This window comes from Brienomyrus brachyistius, chromosome 4 (genome assembly GCF_023856365.1).
Source record: "Brienomyrus brachyistius isolate T26 chromosome 4, BBRACH_0.4, whole genome shotgun sequence".
Lineage (NCBI taxonomy): Eukaryota > Metazoa > Chordata > Actinopteri > Osteoglossiformes > Mormyridae > Brienomyrus > Brienomyrus brachyistius.
This window is the reverse complement of record NC_064536.1, coordinates 7,261,414-7,279,943: the sequence shown is the minus strand read 5'-3', so window position 1 is coordinate 7,279,943 and position 18,530 is coordinate 7,261,414. Positions and strand designations below refer to the sequence as shown.

General features: G+C 48.6%; 3 protein-coding genes across 5 annotated transcripts; 1 reads left to right on the top strand and 2 right to left on the bottom strand.

Moving 5' to 3' along the window:
• Nucleotides 1-1,455: 1,455 nt before the first annotated feature.
• On the bottom strand, nt 1,456-4,802 carry LOC125740190 (uncharacterized). Its single transcript, XM_049011066.1, has 5 exons — nt 4,773-4,802; nt 4,226-4,439; nt 2,246-3,372; nt 1,770-1,859; nt 1,456-1,554 (listed from the first exon to the last, which is right to left on the bottom strand). Exons 2-4 carry the CDS (start codon nt 4,359-4,361, stop codon nt 1,794-1,796), a joined length of 1,329 nt encoding a protein of 442 aa, XP_048867023.1. The 5' UTR covers nt 4,362-4,439; nt 4,773-4,802; the 3' UTR covers nt 1,456-1,554; nt 1,770-1,793.
• A 2,758-nt stretch (nt 4,803-7,560) lies between these two features.
• LOC125739794 (bucky ball-like) lies at nt 7,561-11,189 on the bottom strand. 3 transcript variants are annotated; one of them, XM_049010251.1, is made up of 7 exons: nt 10,991-11,189; nt 10,771-10,891; nt 10,527-10,676; nt 8,794-10,431; nt 8,395-8,538; nt 8,137-8,244; nt 7,561-7,999 (listed from the first exon to the last, which is right to left on the bottom strand). In XM_049010251.1, the coding sequence occupies exons 2-7, from the start codon at nt 10,775-10,777 to the stop codon at nt 7,968-7,970; spliced, it is 2,079 nt and encodes a 692-aa protein (XP_048866208.1). In that variant the 5' UTR covers nt 10,778-10,891; nt 10,991-11,189; the 3' UTR covers nt 7,561-7,967. The 3 variants fall into 3 exon arrangements, with proteins under 3 accessions (XP_048866208.1, XP_048866207.1, XP_048866206.1); XM_049010250.1 differs by having other exon boundaries at nt 8,395-8,541; nt 10,771-10,832; nt 10,991-11,182; XM_049010249.1 differs by having other exon boundaries at nt 8,395-8,541; nt 10,991-11,179.
• An 815-nt stretch (nt 11,190-12,004) lies between these two features.
• On the top strand, nt 12,005-18,345 carry LOC125739796 (kelch repeat and BTB domain-containing protein 2-like). Its single transcript, XM_049010254.1, has 4 exons — nt 12,005-12,561; nt 13,450-13,877; nt 13,977-14,142; nt 16,015-18,345. Exons 2-4 carry the CDS (start codon nt 13,705-13,707, stop codon nt 17,566-17,568), a joined length of 1,893 nt encoding a protein of 630 aa, XP_048866211.1. The 5' UTR covers nt 12,005-12,561; nt 13,450-13,704; the 3' UTR covers nt 17,569-18,345.
• The last annotated feature ends 185 nt before the right edge of the window (nt 18,346-18,530 follow it).

The following is an 18,530-nucleotide window of genomic DNA, read 5'->3' as shown; positions in this document are numbered from 1 at the left end:
CTGTGGATTGTCATTCGCGCGTGCACACACACACAGAGACACACACAACTTAAAATCAGTTTGCTAAGCATGAATAAACAACCCATAAAATATATCATATTATTAATAGTTTAGATATCACATATACAGCAACATCCATTAACAGCAAAACTCAAACATGAAGAGCGGATACATTTTCAGATGTTACTTCGTTACTTATAGTCCTTATGTTTATCGACAGAAAACTAGCGTACCGCCATTCCAATTACAAACCTCCAGATATAAGCTCTCCTTCGTACATTTTTAATTCCCTTCTTCCAACGTGATTTATCCATATTTCAACATATGATTAATTCCACACTAGCGAGCTTCGAGCCCTATTACTGCGAGTGCAGCCGTACCTGATAAAACGCGTAGCTCGACCGGCTATAAGCTTATGGGAATGTGCCCTGGAACACTGGTACCCTAAAGGGATAGACCCTTTTCAAACTCTGATTATGTAACATTCATCTTACGATGACTTTGGCATGTTTCGCAAATGGACTACGTATTAGGATGTCTCTCAGATTCAGATAAACCGACCAGGTATAAAATACCCTGTAGCAGTAGCCGATGCCCTGCCTTTGCAATGCGCACCTGAGAAACACTACAGAGACACACAGTATAGCGTTTCCCGTACGTCTTATTTCCGCATGCCGCCGGTTTCCAGTTGTCAGTATAGATAGTAACAAGAGCTGGCAATTCTGTGGAGAAAAACCTGTTTAGCATTAAATGTATTGTACCGGTGTTTCGGACAAGCAGCTTTCCGAATTACTATAGTGTTCACCCAACCAGGATATTTTAAAACATTCAAATTCGTCTTCTGCTTGCGGTAAGTTTTAATATTACACAAACATCTCCAATAGTTAATGGGCTGAGCCCCGTTACTGTCTATACCTCGATCTGTCTGCGACTGCATGTCGCCAGACACTCCATCTTGGCCAATTAGCTCACATGCAACGACACTGACTTACAAATTCACTTACTATCCTCAGAATTTAATATCCAGAATTTTTGCCTTTAGTTTCTAAAACTATTAAACTTTGGCAAAGGGGCTGTATTTTAATAGATTACACAAAACCTGAGCTACTGGCAAAACCTATGAAAATTAAAATCATACATTAATAAGGTAGGGTCCAGTAACATTGTAAGGAACTGCAATGGTTGTTTTATTTTGACTAGAACAAACTTCAGATGTTAAACTGTTACATGTCATACCCCACCCCCCGTCCAATGGCCATTCTACGAGTTAAGCGCACCATTGGCTGGGTGTGCATAGCCTGAAATGAGTACCTGAAACTACGAGACCTGAATGTACAGAACTATTTCACTAGAGAGCATTAGGGCTCAGATCAAAAGCCAGGCACAGTCAGGGACTCGGCACACAGGTATAGAAGCTGTACCTCATCCAAGACAGAACCTGAAATGAAGACCACCTTGTTTGTCATATTTACTATTTATTAAATGTTCAAAAAGTCATTTAAAACCAGTTCTCCATTTGTACATTTCTGGCAGGCCAATGTTCTATTCCAGCCCCTAAAAAAAAAAAGTTGCTTAAATCTCAATATCATGGGACGAGATTCCAACAAGAGAAACTGGAGGCAGGTTAACATTCAGCAAGTTCATCTCTTCCCAGGCATTTGAAAACTAGACCACATTCAGGTTCTGTAGACACACGACGGTTCTGGTCTTCAGCCCATTATCGGAATCCGACGACTGACGGTCAGCACCGGGATAAACCAACTTCTCACCTTGCAGCTCCTGCTTCCAGCCCCTCAGCCTGATCCAGACCCCCCCTCCCCTAGACGCAGCTGGGGCCTCTGCTGCTCTGCATGGCTTCTCTGCAATGGGATTCAAGCAGGCAGATCTTACCTGCATACCGCCACCTACATGCATAGCAGCCCTAATTTATGCACTAAAATTAGCTTTTTTTTTTTTAAACTGCATACCAAGTTACCAGGTTCCAATTCATTTTACCCACAATATACATTAATATTTAAAGATCCTTTCAAAATTGCACTTAGGTACTTTGTACTGCATTTACTTGCACGCACTATGCATAATGTCTTTGAACTTTGTTTTGCACTAAATGAATGTCTGAGCTCTACATACTTGCTGCTGCAAGCACAAGAATTTCCTCCTGGGATGAACAAAGTTCATCTAATCTCAGAGGGACACAAGCAGACGTGTCAGACTCAAACGGATGACATATCCCCTGAAATCTCACCACTTGCCTTCCCCGTGGTCCACGAGAGGCGGCGCAGCATTCCCGGGCTCCAGGAAAGGCCCAGCCGCAGCAGTGCACGTGCCTGAACTCGGACAGCCAGCTCGCTGCGGGAACGTAGGGAGGCAGCGAGTCCGACGACGTCGAGTACCGCTGGCGCTCTTCCGTCACAGCGACCACCAGCGACACGTCGTCACCCGGCTTCGAGCGAGCCACACAGGCTTCCGCGGACCCACTCTCACCGGGCGCAAGCCCGTGCCGTGCCAGCCATTGTGGCGAGGGAACAAGCGAAGGTAGGGACCCGACGGACCACACGGACTGCTCCGCCACTTCCCGCCATGCCGCCGCAAACTGCCCATCAAAGGGCAGCCTGACTATCTTAAACATCTCGTCTTCAGCATCGCTTGCCTGCTCTTCCTCCTCCTCCTTGTCCCATACGGACGATTTGACATGTACCGGGCTCAGATCTGGTGCCGATGCGCCCCCCCGCTCGTGGCCCTCCAAGCTGTACGACTGGGACGCCTCCCGCGCCAAGAGGTCTGGAACTCGTCGCTTTCCCCCATCTACATCTGTACAGTGGCTACTGCTATGCAGTGGGGGTCTGTATGCAAAGACGGCGCCATCTGCTGGCCTACAGTCACCCTGCGCGGAGTGTGAGCCAGCAGATCCCTTCAGAGCAGACAACTCCACCAGAGGCATGTGCAGGCAAACACCCTTTGGCAGAACTTCACCACAAGCCCTTCTGATGTCCTCCTGGGTGACATAGTCCTCATGCCCCAGACCTGCCTGGTTATCTGGCTGTAAGTAGACACTGGTTTGGGGGGTGGAGCCTGGAGAAGTCAGAGGGGACCCTGAGGCCGCACAACAAGTCCCCCTCCCAGACTCAGACCTCATGTCCGATTTGGTGACATGCTCGACAGCGGCTGGTGGCTCCGTCTGCACCCCCGAGCTGACCACCTGCATCGAGCCCGGATTTGGCGGTCTGAACCGCTGGGGATAAAGATTCATGAGGAGGGAAGGGTCCACCACCTGCCTGAAGTCGGCCAAAGGGAGCTGGGGAGACTGCAGAACATACCCAGGAACTTCCATGTAATGGTTCGGCGGCATCGGCAACATGGCCATGCCTAAACCTTGGAAAGACAACGGACAGGAAAGCATGTAAATGCCAGGGGGAATGTAGTCCGCACGGCACAAACTAATGGAACACGCAGCAGAAGGAACAGGAGCAGCGGCCTGCAGCAGGGGTCTCCGACTCCGATCCTGGAGAGCTACTCTCCAGAAGGTTCTTCATTACACGTGGTTTCAAAAGCCAGTGGTCTGTACCACGAGGGGGGTTACTGGCTTATCGGGGCAAACTAAATCGCATTCAAGGTACCACAGTATAAATGGACTTCATACTCGTTCACTTACATTTCGCCCAGACTTCCTTAAATGCGGCAAGTTACCCCGATAAGCCAGTAACCCCGCTTTGTAGTACAGGCCCCAGATAGGATAGAAAACCAACTAGATAGTAGCTCTCCAGGACCAGTTGGAGACCTCTGCCCCACAACATTCATGTAGGATCTTCCCCTGACCATATGTTCTGCTCAGAAAATTCCCCAAAATTATAAAAACACATAACAGTACAAATTCTTAATGGCAAACAGAACTTCATGCACTTAAATTAATCACATACTTCAGTTATATTATCAAACAGCCTCACCCAAAAAGGTTACGGACCTAGCAGATCTACAGCTAACTGCCAATTGCGAGATCCAATTAAAATGGCCAGTAGAAGGCGGCACGTAGAAAAACAGCAAAATACCGGGTTCGACCACCATATACGAGTTGTTTTTGGTACCGATCAGACACTTAACGATAAAGCTACTAGTTTTAACCCTCCTCGAAATTTGCTTCAGCCACCAAGGTTTAATATCCAAGCCACTCCTGCGCACCTCTTACCACCTGCAATACCCACGGGAGCAGCATTTAAAATGAACTTACCCATGGTTGGGAGGCCAAAGTGAGGACTGCAGGGAATAGGTACCGGGACCGGGAACTGACAGTTGAGGTACGGTGGGGAGGGGGTGCATGTAAACGGGTAGCACATGGCGCGTGCCAGCCAGGCCTTGGGGAGCATGCAGAGGTCTCGGGAAGAAAGGAGCTCCTGATCCCAGCGGTACGGTACCCACAGTCGGCCGGGCGGCTGCCATGTCTGCTAGAGTTAGTCATGCGTTTTAAATAATGCTTTGCAAAATACAATAACACAACATGCACCCAGAGGGGAAAAAACAGCACGCTAACTAAAGAGGGTATGGGACAGTAAAACTTACTCAATGCAAATAAACGCTACGGAACAGCTACGACAAACGTTTGCATTATTGACAATCGGACCCAAATCAGCTTATAAATCGTCTAAGTTTTCTTGTAATTCTAACACAACACCCAAAGCAGTAATAAAACCCAAACTACTCTTGGAAGCCATTTTCACAAGACAGGGATTTCTCGCTCATCACCGCCATCCAACACACTGTAAGCAACCAGCTCGTACTTGTGCGTGCGGTAGCGCTGCCTCCCTCCGTTGGATGAGGAACCGCTGCTGCATCCACGCTTAAATAGACGCGGGTTTGGCGCACCCCAGCTGCGGAACGTACACACTGCTTCGTAACGTCAAACGCGGTTAAAGCCGCCGAAGTGACCTCGAGGTTTCCGGTCTTCCACTTAATATATCCTATCGGGCAGTTTAAGACAATGTATGTTATTAAAGACACATAAACCCAAATTTAAAAAGTCAAATACAACCGATGGCGCCAAGCACCATTTTATGGATGCACGTAATAGTGTTATATTTAATACTGTACTATTTTACCTAAAATGAGCGTTAAGGGTAATCAACTTAAAATGTTAATCCTTTACATATCTTTCGGTGACCAGCGAATACTTTTCTAACAATTGGTTTAACAAAAAATTCTAATAAACAAGATGTGTAAAATGGGCAGTAATACAAGTGCAACATGGCAGTGAAATGTGTTTCCCCCCCCCCCCTGCCAAAACACCCCCCCCCCCCCCCCCCCCCCCCCCCCCCGCGCCTTATCTCTGGACTGGAAGGTCAGACTGTTGCTGTTACCTGTTGTCATATTCGTAAACTAAAACACTGAATAGTTTGGCTGCAACAAAGAGAATTATACGGGGGGGATTTTTTCACATTCTCGTACATTATGAAATACATAATGTTTACAAAACAAGCATCCACATTTCATCCAGAATTTTTACATTCCAGATTGCATGCATGGTAAGTCTAAGCTCTTTGGACATTTGGGTGGAAAAAAATAAATATATTACTAATTCAGTAACAGTTTCGAAATCTGGGTATAGTAATGGGTTTACCTCTAGACTGTAAAACATGTTTTAACTAAACATTGAGTTTTTTTAATTGATTAGCATTTTATCATAAAGAATAACCTTGCACAATAATATCATCTAACACCTGTAGCCTTAGCACCAGTCTCGCCTGCGTCCTCACTACCAGTCACTGTCACTTGTGTTTAGTACATGTAAAAGTTAATAAAACTCGTTTCAGTTAAAACGTGTTACTTACAGGTATGTGCAAAACGACATTTGTAGCATTCCTAGCATATCTTCACAGACAGTCTCTGCAACCTTTACAATTCATGTGGGTTGAAGGAGTCTGGCATACTATCGGGAATTTCTACAATATTGCAACGCATTACTGATAAGCTTACGTATATTAAGATTCATTAATAATGTCGTAAACCATTCTTTACAGCCGTTAGGTTGAGCACCTATATCAATGGACTCCTCACGCTTTGTCTTCTCATCCATTTTTATATATATTGACGTTTTAGGAAAGTCGCTGCTGTTATGTTTACGCAGCAATCTGCCCTCATTTTCCTATTATGTTTATTGCTTGGAATGTTTTATGTGAAGTGTTAACTATACTTTAACAGAAACTTTTTTTAGATACGCTGTGATTATTTGCAGATTTACTTATTGCCTTTAGTTTAATAATACAGCCTTGTTTTCTAGCTTGTCATTTTAGATACTTTTAAGGACTTTAGGCTGTAGTAATTTTTGAATTAATTGTACTTCTTATTGACGCTAATACACCATCTCAAAATGATTTACGTATTGAATCTCACGTCTTAGAAAAATGCAATGTGGGAGTGTTGAAAAGTGATTACAACCAGGGCATTAAGTGTCTACATTAGATCCACTTGTGATGTTCACTTGACATCAGCCAGGTCTGGTGCATTCTGTATACATATAGAGTACCGTAGAAGTTGCGGCATTTGACAACACATTCAAATTTTGACATGCGAAAATACTTGCCGAATGCTAAAGTTGAGTCAGAACTATGATAAATTCATATAAACTTCTTCAGTAAAGAACTACAGCCTGAAATTAGCATATAAATTTGGGACAATCAAGTCCTTCGCCAAAGTCGTTAGTCTCAGACTGTGGATATAATGACATTTGAACAATAACCTACTCCATGTCTAGGTAAATTTTCACCACAGTCAGAGTACAGTGTGCAGTGAAATGTATGTACAGTTGCCCAGCTCCAGACTGGAAAAAGGGAGATGAGAGAGAAGAGACTAGCCTATTACAAACATGAAATACTTATGATGTGCACAATCAGCAGTACGTAGAGGTAGTGCAAAAGTCCAGAAATTAAGAATTCACACATCTACATGTATAACAGCCTACTTAACTGACAAGTCTCTGGGCACACTAATCACACAAGTTTATAGAGGTTATTAAAATATGAATAGCTGGACTACATTTCTGTAGAAGTGAAAATGTTCAAAACGAGTCCTTTGAAGTTGGTCTTGCTTTCATACCACAGGGGTCTTAAAAGCCCCGCAGAAACACCAATGAAACTCATCCATTTTCCAAACCGCTTATCCTACTGGGTCGCGGGGGGTCCGGAGCCTATCCCGGAAGTAATGGGCACGAGGCAAGGAACAACCCAGGATGGGGGGCCAGCCCATCGCAGGGCACACTCACACACCATTCACTCACGCACGCACACCTACGGGCAATTTAGCAACCCCAATTAGCCTCAGCATGTTTTTGGACGGCGGGGGGGGGGGGGGGGGGGGGGGGGGGGGGAACCGGAGTGCCAATGAAACCAGTAAAGGAATCTGTACAGTTTGAAATTTGGGTAGAAACCCTACACCATGGCTGCAATAAAACACTTACCATCTTGAACCATCTAATACCTTAAAGAATTGAGGTGAGATTTTTGGATAGGTGTATACAACAGGAAGCCAGACCCACAGGTAGTTAGAAACACAAACTGGTTCAAGTCTGGATTGTTAAGTGCAATGCAGCTATTTTAATGAACACTATGCAGATACATGGACGTCACAAGTCAACATTACACCACCACATCTGATACAAATGCATCGTACAGACAGCAAGACACTGCAGCTCCAGGAACCAGCCAGTCAAATCAACCCTTTAATCTAACTGTTCAGTGCCTTGGTCCTGTCCTATCCAAGCTAAGCCAAAGTTCCAGGGCTCATGTCCTGTAAGCTCAGAACTGAAGGACTGCAAGAGTCAGGAGTTGGCCTCAGTGGAAAAGTGACCAACCAGCATACGCATCAAATGGGGCTTCTTCCATGCAGTGATTCCGTCGCATCGTTTCCTGTTTTGAGTGATATCCTTGTGCATTGTAGTGAATCCCCCCCCCCCCCGCCAAATTAAAAAGCAATATTTCTGATCAGCATCTTGTACCTCTTCTCTTTGTGGACCCTGAATAGACCCAGAGGGATAAAAGGTTAATGTTCAAGACCATGGGTCCCACAATGAACTAGTGTCAAGTTTTACCACTTAACCAAGTGTAGATTTGCCAGTAAGCCACTGATATCCAACAGGCATGAACGGCTCACCTTGACCCTTCTGGTGTGGTGGATTCTCATCGTCAGGGTCGTCATAATCATCCCTTTTGGCCCTCTGATGTTCAGTCTTGAAGGGCACTCTTCTTCGGGCAGGTCTCTCTGCGGATTCACAGGAGCAAAGCTGAACACATACACAGCAGGACTCCTGTAGAGCTCTCTCACACATACACTAGTATAACAAAAAAAAGCATCTCTACAAGATTTAACGTCAAACCAACCAAATGAAAATCACAGGAACAAGACCGCTACCTTGCCCTCGTGAACAAAGCTTTGCAAACTTGGGCCTTTGTTTCAGACCAGAATGCTCCTGGTCTAAAAGTGCAGAGGCGTCCTCTCGCCGCCGTCTGTCCGGGGAAAGAGCAGAGTGGAGACGTGGCAGGTGTGTTTCTTTACCTGCTATAATGGATCCAAAATAAAACAGTTACTGCAATGCGTGGGACTACCGTATGGTCAGTTTGTTTTTATTGGGTTAACTATTGATCCCAGAGAGTGACAAACAGTACTTCTAGCTTAAGCTAGGTATGTGAACAAGTGCAGATAGTACACTGTGTACTAACCAAGTGCACTGGTCAATTGATTTAAAAGTCTAGCTAAAACTAGCTATAGCATAAGAGCCGGATGCATACAACCAGCAGCTGAAGTTCATACCTGGGCACAGGTGTGATTGCACACACTTTGGGTCTTGATCCCGAGATCTTTCAGCCTTGGCCAATGCCTTGTGCTCGTCACAGCACTCTGGCTCCCGTAGGCAAGCCTGGTCTTGGTGCTCAAGGTTGCTTTGCTCTTCGTGTTCACAATATCCCTGCTTGTACTTTTGTTTGGAGGGCTGGCAAACTGGCATACGCGGGCGCCTTTTCACGTGCTGCTTGGCGACTGGAGCTTTCCATTGTCCTGCCGCACTCTTGGAGACGTCCTCCTCTTCGATCTCCTCGTCGGATCGCCCCCTTTCCAGATTGCCGCAGCTTCCAGGCCCAACAGCGGATTTCCTCTGGGCCTCTTTTGACAGGCGCATCCCACATGCTGAGCATGTTCTCTTTGGACAGACAGGACAGTGCTCCTGGAAGGAATGGTCTGGAACATCACTGTCTGTAGCATGGAGAAGGGTCTCTTGAACATCCTTAGACAGCCTCCCGCTGCTGGTGTACCCCTGACTCGACACTAAATCCAGGTCCTCCAGGTCAGTAGAGAAGAGCTCATCCCTAGAGGAAAGCTCATCCAAGGAGGGACTGAGGACACTCTGCCTCTCCTGGGCTGTTTGGGGGTAGTAACTGCAGTATAGCGCATTCCCAAAGGAGGACAGGTAGCTGGAGGGGGTCATGAGTGTCGGATCCATGCACCAGAAGGGACTCCCCTTGTGAAACATGCCAGCTGCTGCGCTTTTATCGCACGGCAGTCGCAAGATTCTACAGGGCAGATCTTCAAAGTCAGGGGTGGGCTTTTCACAGAAATCCTTTCCTTCTACTTGGGGTATCCTCATCTTCTGGCTACCTTTCTCTATGCTCTCTCGACTCACAGGCGACATAGCTGGGGGAGACCCCACTTGGGCGGGGTCACAGCCTTGAGCAGAGGCGGTGTCAGGGGGCCCCATATCGCTAGGTTGGCAGTTCGGCCGGGCTCGAGTCACTCCTGATGACTGGGCTTTGGGTCCAAGTGCATCAGCCAGGTGTAGCTTCTCGGGCACGTAGTCCTGCTCCAACTCATCATCATCATCCTCAGCAGTCTCCTCATGCACAGAGGAGCTGTCTAAGGGCGGAACATCAGACACTAAAGGCCAGCCGTCCGACTCAATATGGTCTTCATGGGAGCTCTGTCTCAGCTTAATGCCAGAGGTCGTACTGATGGTCTCCACCAACGTTGCAGATATAGGAGACACACTCCTGGTGGGTCTTTGCCTTTGAGAGAGGGGCTCCAGCGCCATGGTTAGCCCCTCCCCATTGTCCACACACCCAGGATGCACACACAGTCCAGCCCCCGGGGACACCACACCGGAATCCAACTCCTTCCTGGTCTCAGAGGCTACAGAGAAACTCCGGAACTTGCTGAAGCTCTCAATCAGCTCATTCACAAGGTCGCTGGGGTCGGTCTGGACCTCGGAGCAGGCAGTCTCTCGCCGCACACGGCTTTGGTGGTGATGCTGGTGGCGGAATCGGACATCGTGGGTGGGGGGGAAAGGTGGGCTGAACATTCTCCTGCAGTCAGCAGGCTGCATCGGTGCATGTGGCATTACATAGCCTGGATACTGCATGCAGGGATACAGAGCCCAGTATGGGCGCCCAAAAGGCATACCTAAGAGTTTAGGACCAAGAGGAGAACATTCCTCATATTCAAAACCAGCTGACTAAAACTAATAGCACTGAATTATGCTAGGTGTTCAGACCTACCTGACCCAGGTAAGGCATGAGGACCAAACGGACTGTTCATTGGCCACTGACACATGTAGTAAGGATGAGATGGTGGCTGAACGTAGAAAAACGGTCTTGAGTGATTGCTTGCATGTGACTGTCCATTTCCCATTGAGTGTGCAGCATTTTCTGAGATCGGGAAAACGCTTTAGACCAACGCTTCGCAGTAAAAAAAAAATATATATATATATATACAAACACTAAGTCTCACAGAATACGTTACCTTCCATGTTTTCTTGTGTTTTCAGGACAAACAAAGTACGAGTACAACATACCCCGAATACACTATAAATGAACGCGAAAAGTGGGTATCAGGTCCACAGCAGTCAGTGGAGTCACTGTAACTATGCATATAAAAAGAAAAAGACGGCATGTTTGGGAATAATTTAAGACTCAAAGAACATGAAACATTTTGGTCACAAAAACGATGCAAAAGTACAAACCTCAGTGGTGAAGGTGAATACTTTCAGTGTTCCCATAAACCAGTGCGCCTAACACAGAAACTTAACAATAAATATATATATTTATGCGTATCCGTCCGTCCTCTGCTCCGCCGGATTTATAAACTGCCCTCCAGTAATTGTTTAATTAGTCACCACTCAAACAGGTGTTTTGGGGAAATTCGGCTCTCGGAAAAAAAAAACACTGAAGCATGGCAAGCTGGGAAACGGCCAAGGGCATTGTTTCGTAAAAATGAACGAACAATGGTGTAGGAAAGAGTTTTCCGAATTCAATATGCGGGGTTCCAACGCCCATGTGAATGAATATACCGATGAGCCACTAAACTGAGAGTGTACTTATCCGATAACTGCCTGAGCTTTATTTACTGAAAGTGTCGCAAAGCTATTCAGCATGCCGTCAGTATTCCCATCACATGCTGCATAGAATCTGCGTAGGGAATACGCATATGAAATAAGTGATGGATATTGTGTGCGTGCAGGCTCAACCGTGTAATGCAATAATGTAGTTTAAACTAAAAACACCAACCATTTGAGTCGGTCTCTTATAAATGTAGGTATTCGTTTATTTTTCTGGGCTGGGGAAGTTTTACGCTCAGCTTGTTTGCATTCTTTCTTTACTTTAGGTCGCTGGTCAGGTTACTGGTAGCGCCCTCGGCCATACGGACTGGCGGCTCGCAAGACATCACCAGAGCCATTTCCACCGCAATGATATGCAAGATCATTTGGACATGGTATACTGAACCCACCGTTCTTGCTGGTGGCCGGGGTATGTTCCACGAAACAATGTTTGTTTTAACTCAAGCTAAAAGGCATGACTGTCTACTGAGAGTTTAAGTAAGAAGCATTAACCAAATTAACTGAGAAATCCTGCTCTGTGGAACACCCCTACTCAGCATTACTTTCTGCATTAAAACTGAAAGTGCGCATGTTCTGCGCCTGGCCAGCAGGGGGCAGGCTTTGCCCGCGAACGCGCTCTGGCAGCTGCCGGCTGGGCGCATGCCCGGTATCCCCGTTTGGCCCCTGATCCCGCACGGCGCCTGCGTCGTCGGCTGAGGCTCCGTGCTGTTTTCACTCTAATTGTGCAAAATTTGGCTTCCGGAGCGCACTGCTGTGCCTGTGTGTGTGCGTGCGGGGGATCACAGGAAGCGGGGCTTTAGCTTTCGGATGCACGTAACACACTCACCAATGCGCGCGTTAATGCGAGCGTAATAAGGGTGTAGTAAGTGTGTAATAAGCGCGATGTGGGTAATGCAGCACCGGCGGAGCATGTAGGACGCGGGTACACGGAGCCCCATCGCCGCTTTCCGACGTGCCTTTGAATGCCGTTTATGGGATCCGCCGCCGGACGGGCGTTTGCTTAACCGGGAAGTGTGTCTGTAGTGTCGCTGTGTGTGTGGTTGTGTCTCTGTGATCCCGGGATTGTGTCGCTGTGTATGCGGCCAGGCGGCAGCCGGAAGCGAAGCGCCGCAGCTGCTGATCTATTACTGTCCGAGACTGGGGCACCGGGACCCCAACGCCTTGCTGACAACCTTCCCCAGCTCGGGACGTCCAAGGTAGGGGAGCGCTACACCGGCGGGGCCTCGGTCGCCAAAGCCCACGGCCATGCGGGCGGGATTGGGGGGCGCCAAATGCCGAGATTGGTGGTGATTTCCGGGCTTTCCTTACTAACACGCAAGATTAAGCAGGCAGATGCCCCTGCCCCCGTTTTCACCGGCGCATTTGGGAGTAATATGTGTCCTGGGAGCGGGGATCTGGTGTCAGGCTGCCTTGGTGTGACAGTCCTGCATTTCCGCATTTTCATAAAAGCCCTGCATGCAAAACACAGGCGTGGAACCGGCGTCTTTACCGTGCTGCCATAATTGGGCACCGCATTTCCTCCCTCCGTTAATTAGCATCGGCTCTTTATTATTGTTATCTGTTTTTTGTTTTTTTTACCTGTGACCAGAGCTGAATATCAGCGATGTTACGGCTGTAGAAACGCACACAGACAGACAAACAGACAGATATTTCGTATTGAAAATGCTAAAACCCGGCCTTGGCAGGAAGTTCTTACCCACCATGTGAGAATGCATGCCTACCGTAGATCGGGCTGCTACTTCATTTGTTTAATATAGTAGTTTATTGCGCAGTATATTTAAGAAGGGTAAACTTTATAGCTTGCACACAAAATCTTTAAAATGGACGAAGTTAACGATTGTACGTCTCTAAAGGTGAAGGCACCTCCTGATAGGGTTCTGACTAGGAAAAGGCTGCTTTTGTTTTATATAGACATTTTGATTGCGGCTCACGTCTTGTAAAGGTGGCACCTAAGCGAGCTATGTAAAGACTTTAAGTAAAATGTCAAATCGTGTGACAGTTCAGTGACATAATAGAACAAAATAATACAGACGTGGGATCGTCTGTTAATATCCCTCGGGGTGTCCTGCTTTTTTGTCTCGCAGACGCTGGACCTGCTACCGACAGATCGTCGTGTTTCAAGACCCTTCCTGTCTACCTCGGGTCCTTACTGGTGTACCACCTGCAGGAATCAGGAGCTGAAGCGTCGTACGTCTCGTGCTCGGTTGCCGAACGTGTGCGTTTTAGCGTGCTCATCAGGGTGTAAATACATACCCTCCTCCACGTCGTCTTCCGGAGCTTGACCCGGGACGTCCCCGCTGCGAGACTCGGGAGCAGGCGGCGGCCTGTGGGATGCGACCATGTCGGGCTACAGCGAGCCACGGCCGGTCAACACGGACTATGCCGTCTCCCTCCTGGAGCAGCTCAGGGTCTTCTTTGAGCAGCGACTGCTGACGGATGTGGTGCTGGTGGTGGAGGATGCCGAGATCTCCTGCCACAGGATGGTGCTGGCCACCTGTAGCTCCTACTTCAGGTGAGTGGGTCCATCTAGTTTTGCCCCGAGCTCAGTAGCGCCACCCTTGTGGCAGCAGGTGAATACAACACTCCATGTATTCCCGTGCCTCCTTTGCAGGGCTATGTTCACAAGCGGGCTGAGCGAGAGCCGGCAGGGCCGGGTCCATCTACACAGCGTGAACTTGGCTGCCCTCCGGATCATCGTCACCTACGCATATACGGGCAACCTGGCTATCACTGATGGCACCGTGGAACCCCTATATGAGACAGCCTGCTTCCTACAGGTGAGCCTTCTTTTCCGGAAGCTGCTTCACCCTCTTCTGGGGGGTCCACATCCTGGTTCTGCGGGCGTGGACAGCAGGCCGGTCTGTCACTCGCCAAGGGCCAGCTATGTAGCAGGTCAGTTTAGATTGTGGACAGAAGAGGACCTGAAGGAGACCCACACAAATATGGGGCAGGTGGTAGAACTTGCAATCCAGGAGATGAGGGCAAGGGCACCCCCCTGGAGCTTTGGTAGGAGAGGTGTTCTGACTGGAGTTGCTGTCAGCTTGTAAAATCGGCTCTGTGGATGCAGAGGTTTAGTGAAGCTGACTGAAATGGATCAGACAGTTTTACAGGTCTCTGACGGTTAGTTGCGGACTTTGCTGTGTCTGTCCTTAAACGCTCAATAGCTGTGTTTTTGCTAACGATTTGCTCAACTTGTTAAAGAATTTTCTTTGAGTCGACGAAGTGAAATTGCAAATAGGTTGAGTTTCCATTATTTGACGTTGTGCAAATAATAGTTGGCATTTTCCTCCCTTGACATTAAGATCAACGTCTCGTATTTCAGCATGGAGTGAGGCTTTCCGCGAGTTAGCAGGCGAGAACAGGGGGTTGCCAACCCAGTTGAGAGAGGCCTCTTTTGGATTTTTGTTTTTAGAAAAATGAAAACCATTGGAGCCACAGAATTTTACTGGAAACTGATATTTATTCCAAAAAGGTTAGCATAATTTTTTGTATTTGACACCCATATGAAAAGGGTAAAGTTATTTTCATTGTTTTGTGGAAAATAGCATGTCCCTTATTTTCATAATTGTATCATTTTTATTTTTGAAATTCAAGAAGTGTTCCGATACATTAACGAGCGTTTTATCAGAGTATCTCGTGATAGTGAAAGCCTTTCCGTGTTTTATCATTTCCAGAGATGCTACAAAATAGCAACTGTGCTGAACTCTGAAGCTGCATGAACAGTGAAGGGTTGCAGTCTTGCTTGTTAATCAGTGTCTCTGTGCAGTGCGGATATCGAGAAGTTGTCCAAAAATACAGGCACAAAAATGGAACTGAACAGGAAATTTACATATTTTACGTCTGCAGCTGTGTTCAAGCAGGCAAGTTATTTTACGCAACCTCGATATTTCAGCATACAATATATCGGCACAACATTAATATTTTGCCTTTTTCTTCTGGCATATTGAACTCATGGGAAAACCTGATGGCGTAAATTAATACATGTACCTCTGTCCATCCATCTCTAAGTTCTCAATGTTTAATCTTTTTCGTTTTTACTGTTTTTGGCATTGAGAACTGTTTTTAGCTGCCTTGTGACATGATTTTTAATTTTTTTTTAGATGCGTTTCAATAATTACACTGCTATAGGTTAAACCTCTTCCTTAGCTTAAAAATGAAAAGTGATATCGAGAGCACCAATTATTCAGTCGCAAGACAGCGATAATCAATGTGTGACATTTGTGGAAGCCTCTTCAGATTTCTTGAAGCGCTCGAGGTTTAGGATCTACGATGTTCTCACCGCCCGTAACGGTGCATTCTCAACCACATATTATACCATGTTTACTGCATTTCATTGGAAGCGTACTACTCAACTGTCAGTGTACTTGGTACTGTGTGCTTGCATGGATGGATTGCCGCCCCCTGCTCTAGATCTGATTACTGTGTATGTCCGATGTATTTTCCATTGAAGTTTTGCGAATTTATTCTTTTTCGACTTGGCACAAAAACCCCCTCAAGTGAACGTTAGTTTGTTGTGATGTTTGATGGACTGAAATATGACTTTTCTCAATAATGATTTTTTTAGCTTATATCTTCAAAATGTGTCTCAAAGGACACCATACAAATTGAAACTACCTTCCTGAAAACCATTCCCCCCCCCCCCCCTGCAGGTAGAGGATGTGCTGCTTCAGTGCCGCGAGTACCTAGTGAAGAAGATCAACGTGGACAACTGCGTGCGCATGCTGAGCATTGGGGACATGTTCAGCTGCGCCGAGCTCAAGCAGAGCGCCAAGCGCATGGTGGAGCACAAGTTCCCCGCCGTCTACAAGCAGGAGGCCTTCCTGCAGCTGTCGCATGAGCTTCTCCTGGACGTGCTCAGCAGCGACAACCTCAACGTGGAGAAGGAGGAGACGGTGCGTGAGGCGGCCATGCTATGGCTGGAGCACGACATGGAATCGCGGTCGCAGCATCTGTCTTCGGTGCTCAGCCAGATCCGCATCGACACGCTGTCCGAGGTCACCCAGCGCGCCTGGTTCCAGGGCCTACCACCCAACGACAAATCCGTGGCCGTGCAAGGCCTCTACAAGTCCATGCCCAAGTTCTTCAAGCCCCGCCTGGGCATGACCAAGGAGGAGATGCTGATTTTCGTGGAAGCGGCGTCCGAATCTCCGGCCGACGGGCCCGGCTCGGGATCCCAGCACTCAGCCGTGTGCTACAGCCCCCAAGCCGAGAAGGTCTACAAGCTCTGCAACTTGCCTGGCGACCTCCAGAAGGTGGGCACGCTGGTGACGCCGGACAATGACATCTTCATCGCCGGCGGCCAGATCCCGCTGAAGGCGGCCGTGGCCAACCACGGCAAGGCCGGCAAGATGCAGGCCGTCTACCGCTCGGTGGATAGCTTCTTCTGGTTCGACGCCCAGCAGAACCTCTGGGTGGCCAAGACGCCCATGCTCTGTGCCCGCGTCCGGCCCTCGCTGGTGCACTGCGGGGGCTTCATCTATGCTGTGGGCGGTGACAGCGTTGGTGGAGAACTGAACCGGCGCACCGTGGAGCGCTACGACTGGGAGAAGGACCAGTGGAGCCTGGTGAGCCCGCTGCCGTGCTCTTGGAGCTGGAGCACTTGTGTGTCGGCGCGCGGCTGCATCTACGCTCTGGCCCACGACCTGACGTTTTGCTACTCGCCAGAGGCCGACACCTGGGTAGAGGTGGCCTCCCGCAGGACCAGCCGCTGCTTCTCCTCGGCCGCCGCCCTCGGCGACCTCATCTTCTACGTGGGTGGCCTGCATGTGGCCAGTACCTCGGGCCTCCGGCTGCCCACCAGCACTGTGGACGGCTCCTCGGTCGCCATGGAGGTCTATGACGTCGTCAAGAACGAGTGGCGCCGTGCCGCCAACATCCCCGCCAAGCGCTACTCGGACCCGTGCGTGCGCGCGGTGGTGCTGCTGGGCTCGCTCTGCATCTTCATGCGCGAGACACACATGAACGAGCGGCCGCGCTACGCCATCCACCAGTACGACGTGGAGGCTGACCGCTGGTACCCGCGACAGGCCATCTCTGAGCGCGTGCTCTGGGACCTGGGCAAGGACTTCCGCTGCGCCGTGGGGAAGCTATACCCCTCCTGCCTGGAAGTGTCACCCTGGAAACCCCCAGCGTACCTCTTCGCCCCCGATGGGGTGGAAGAGTTCGAGGTGGACGGGGAGATGATGTCTCTCCCCCACGTATAGCTCCAAACACCCCCCCCTCCCTATAACCAAGGGGGGGCTTAGCTGTAACTAGGGTATTTGGGTCAATCCGGCCTGCTTCATGTGTCCCATAGGGAACAGGAATAGCATAATGAGCAAGCAGGCCACTCCCCTTTCTCCCGGCTGGCTCTCATTTGCCGGAGTCTGCCTCATCATCCACCCTCAATGCCGTCCTCACTAACAGTTCGCCGCAGACTGAATTAGCACATGTATGATTAAACATGTAAGTGTCCCCGTTTGGTTTGATCCCTGTTTGATTTGACTTGTTTCCCCCCTCCCTCAGTCGGTGCTTCCGGCCCCTTTTACTGTTTTTACAACGTGACTCGTCGGAAGGGACTGCCGTCGTGATCACCATGACAACGGTTACTGTAAGAGAGCGTTTCTCCTGCCCCTCCACCTGATAAAGGACAGATTGGCTCCTCTCCTAAGAGTCATGCTTACAATCCGGGGGGGGGGGGGTTGTCGTCTATGGTGTCTGCAGGTCCAGGCACCAACCATACCACCTCCCCCCGATACCCCTCAATCATACAAATAGCCCCCACCCCACCCATAGCTTCACAAATCAGCCTGGGAACCACTAGTGGTAGAGGGGAGGCGGGTGGTCAGCAGGGGTTAGCCCACCCCACCCCCCCTTCTCCCCATGAGCATCTGGCCCCCACCAGACGGACTGTATGTTAGCATGTTCGGCTGCCTCATGTACCTCCAGCACTGTATTTTGAATGACGTTAATTTATTAAAAAAGCAAAATGTTAAATCATCGCACTCGGCCACCTGCTACTTTTGTCTGTAGAATATTTGTGTGTCTGTCTGTGTTTGGTTGCTGAGGGAATTGCTGTTTACATGTTCGGCAGACCCAGAATTCCTCGGCCGGACTTTCCCAACACGCACTGCTGAATAACCGAGCATGTGAGTCTCTTAGGTCCTTTTATGCAGGATCTATCCAT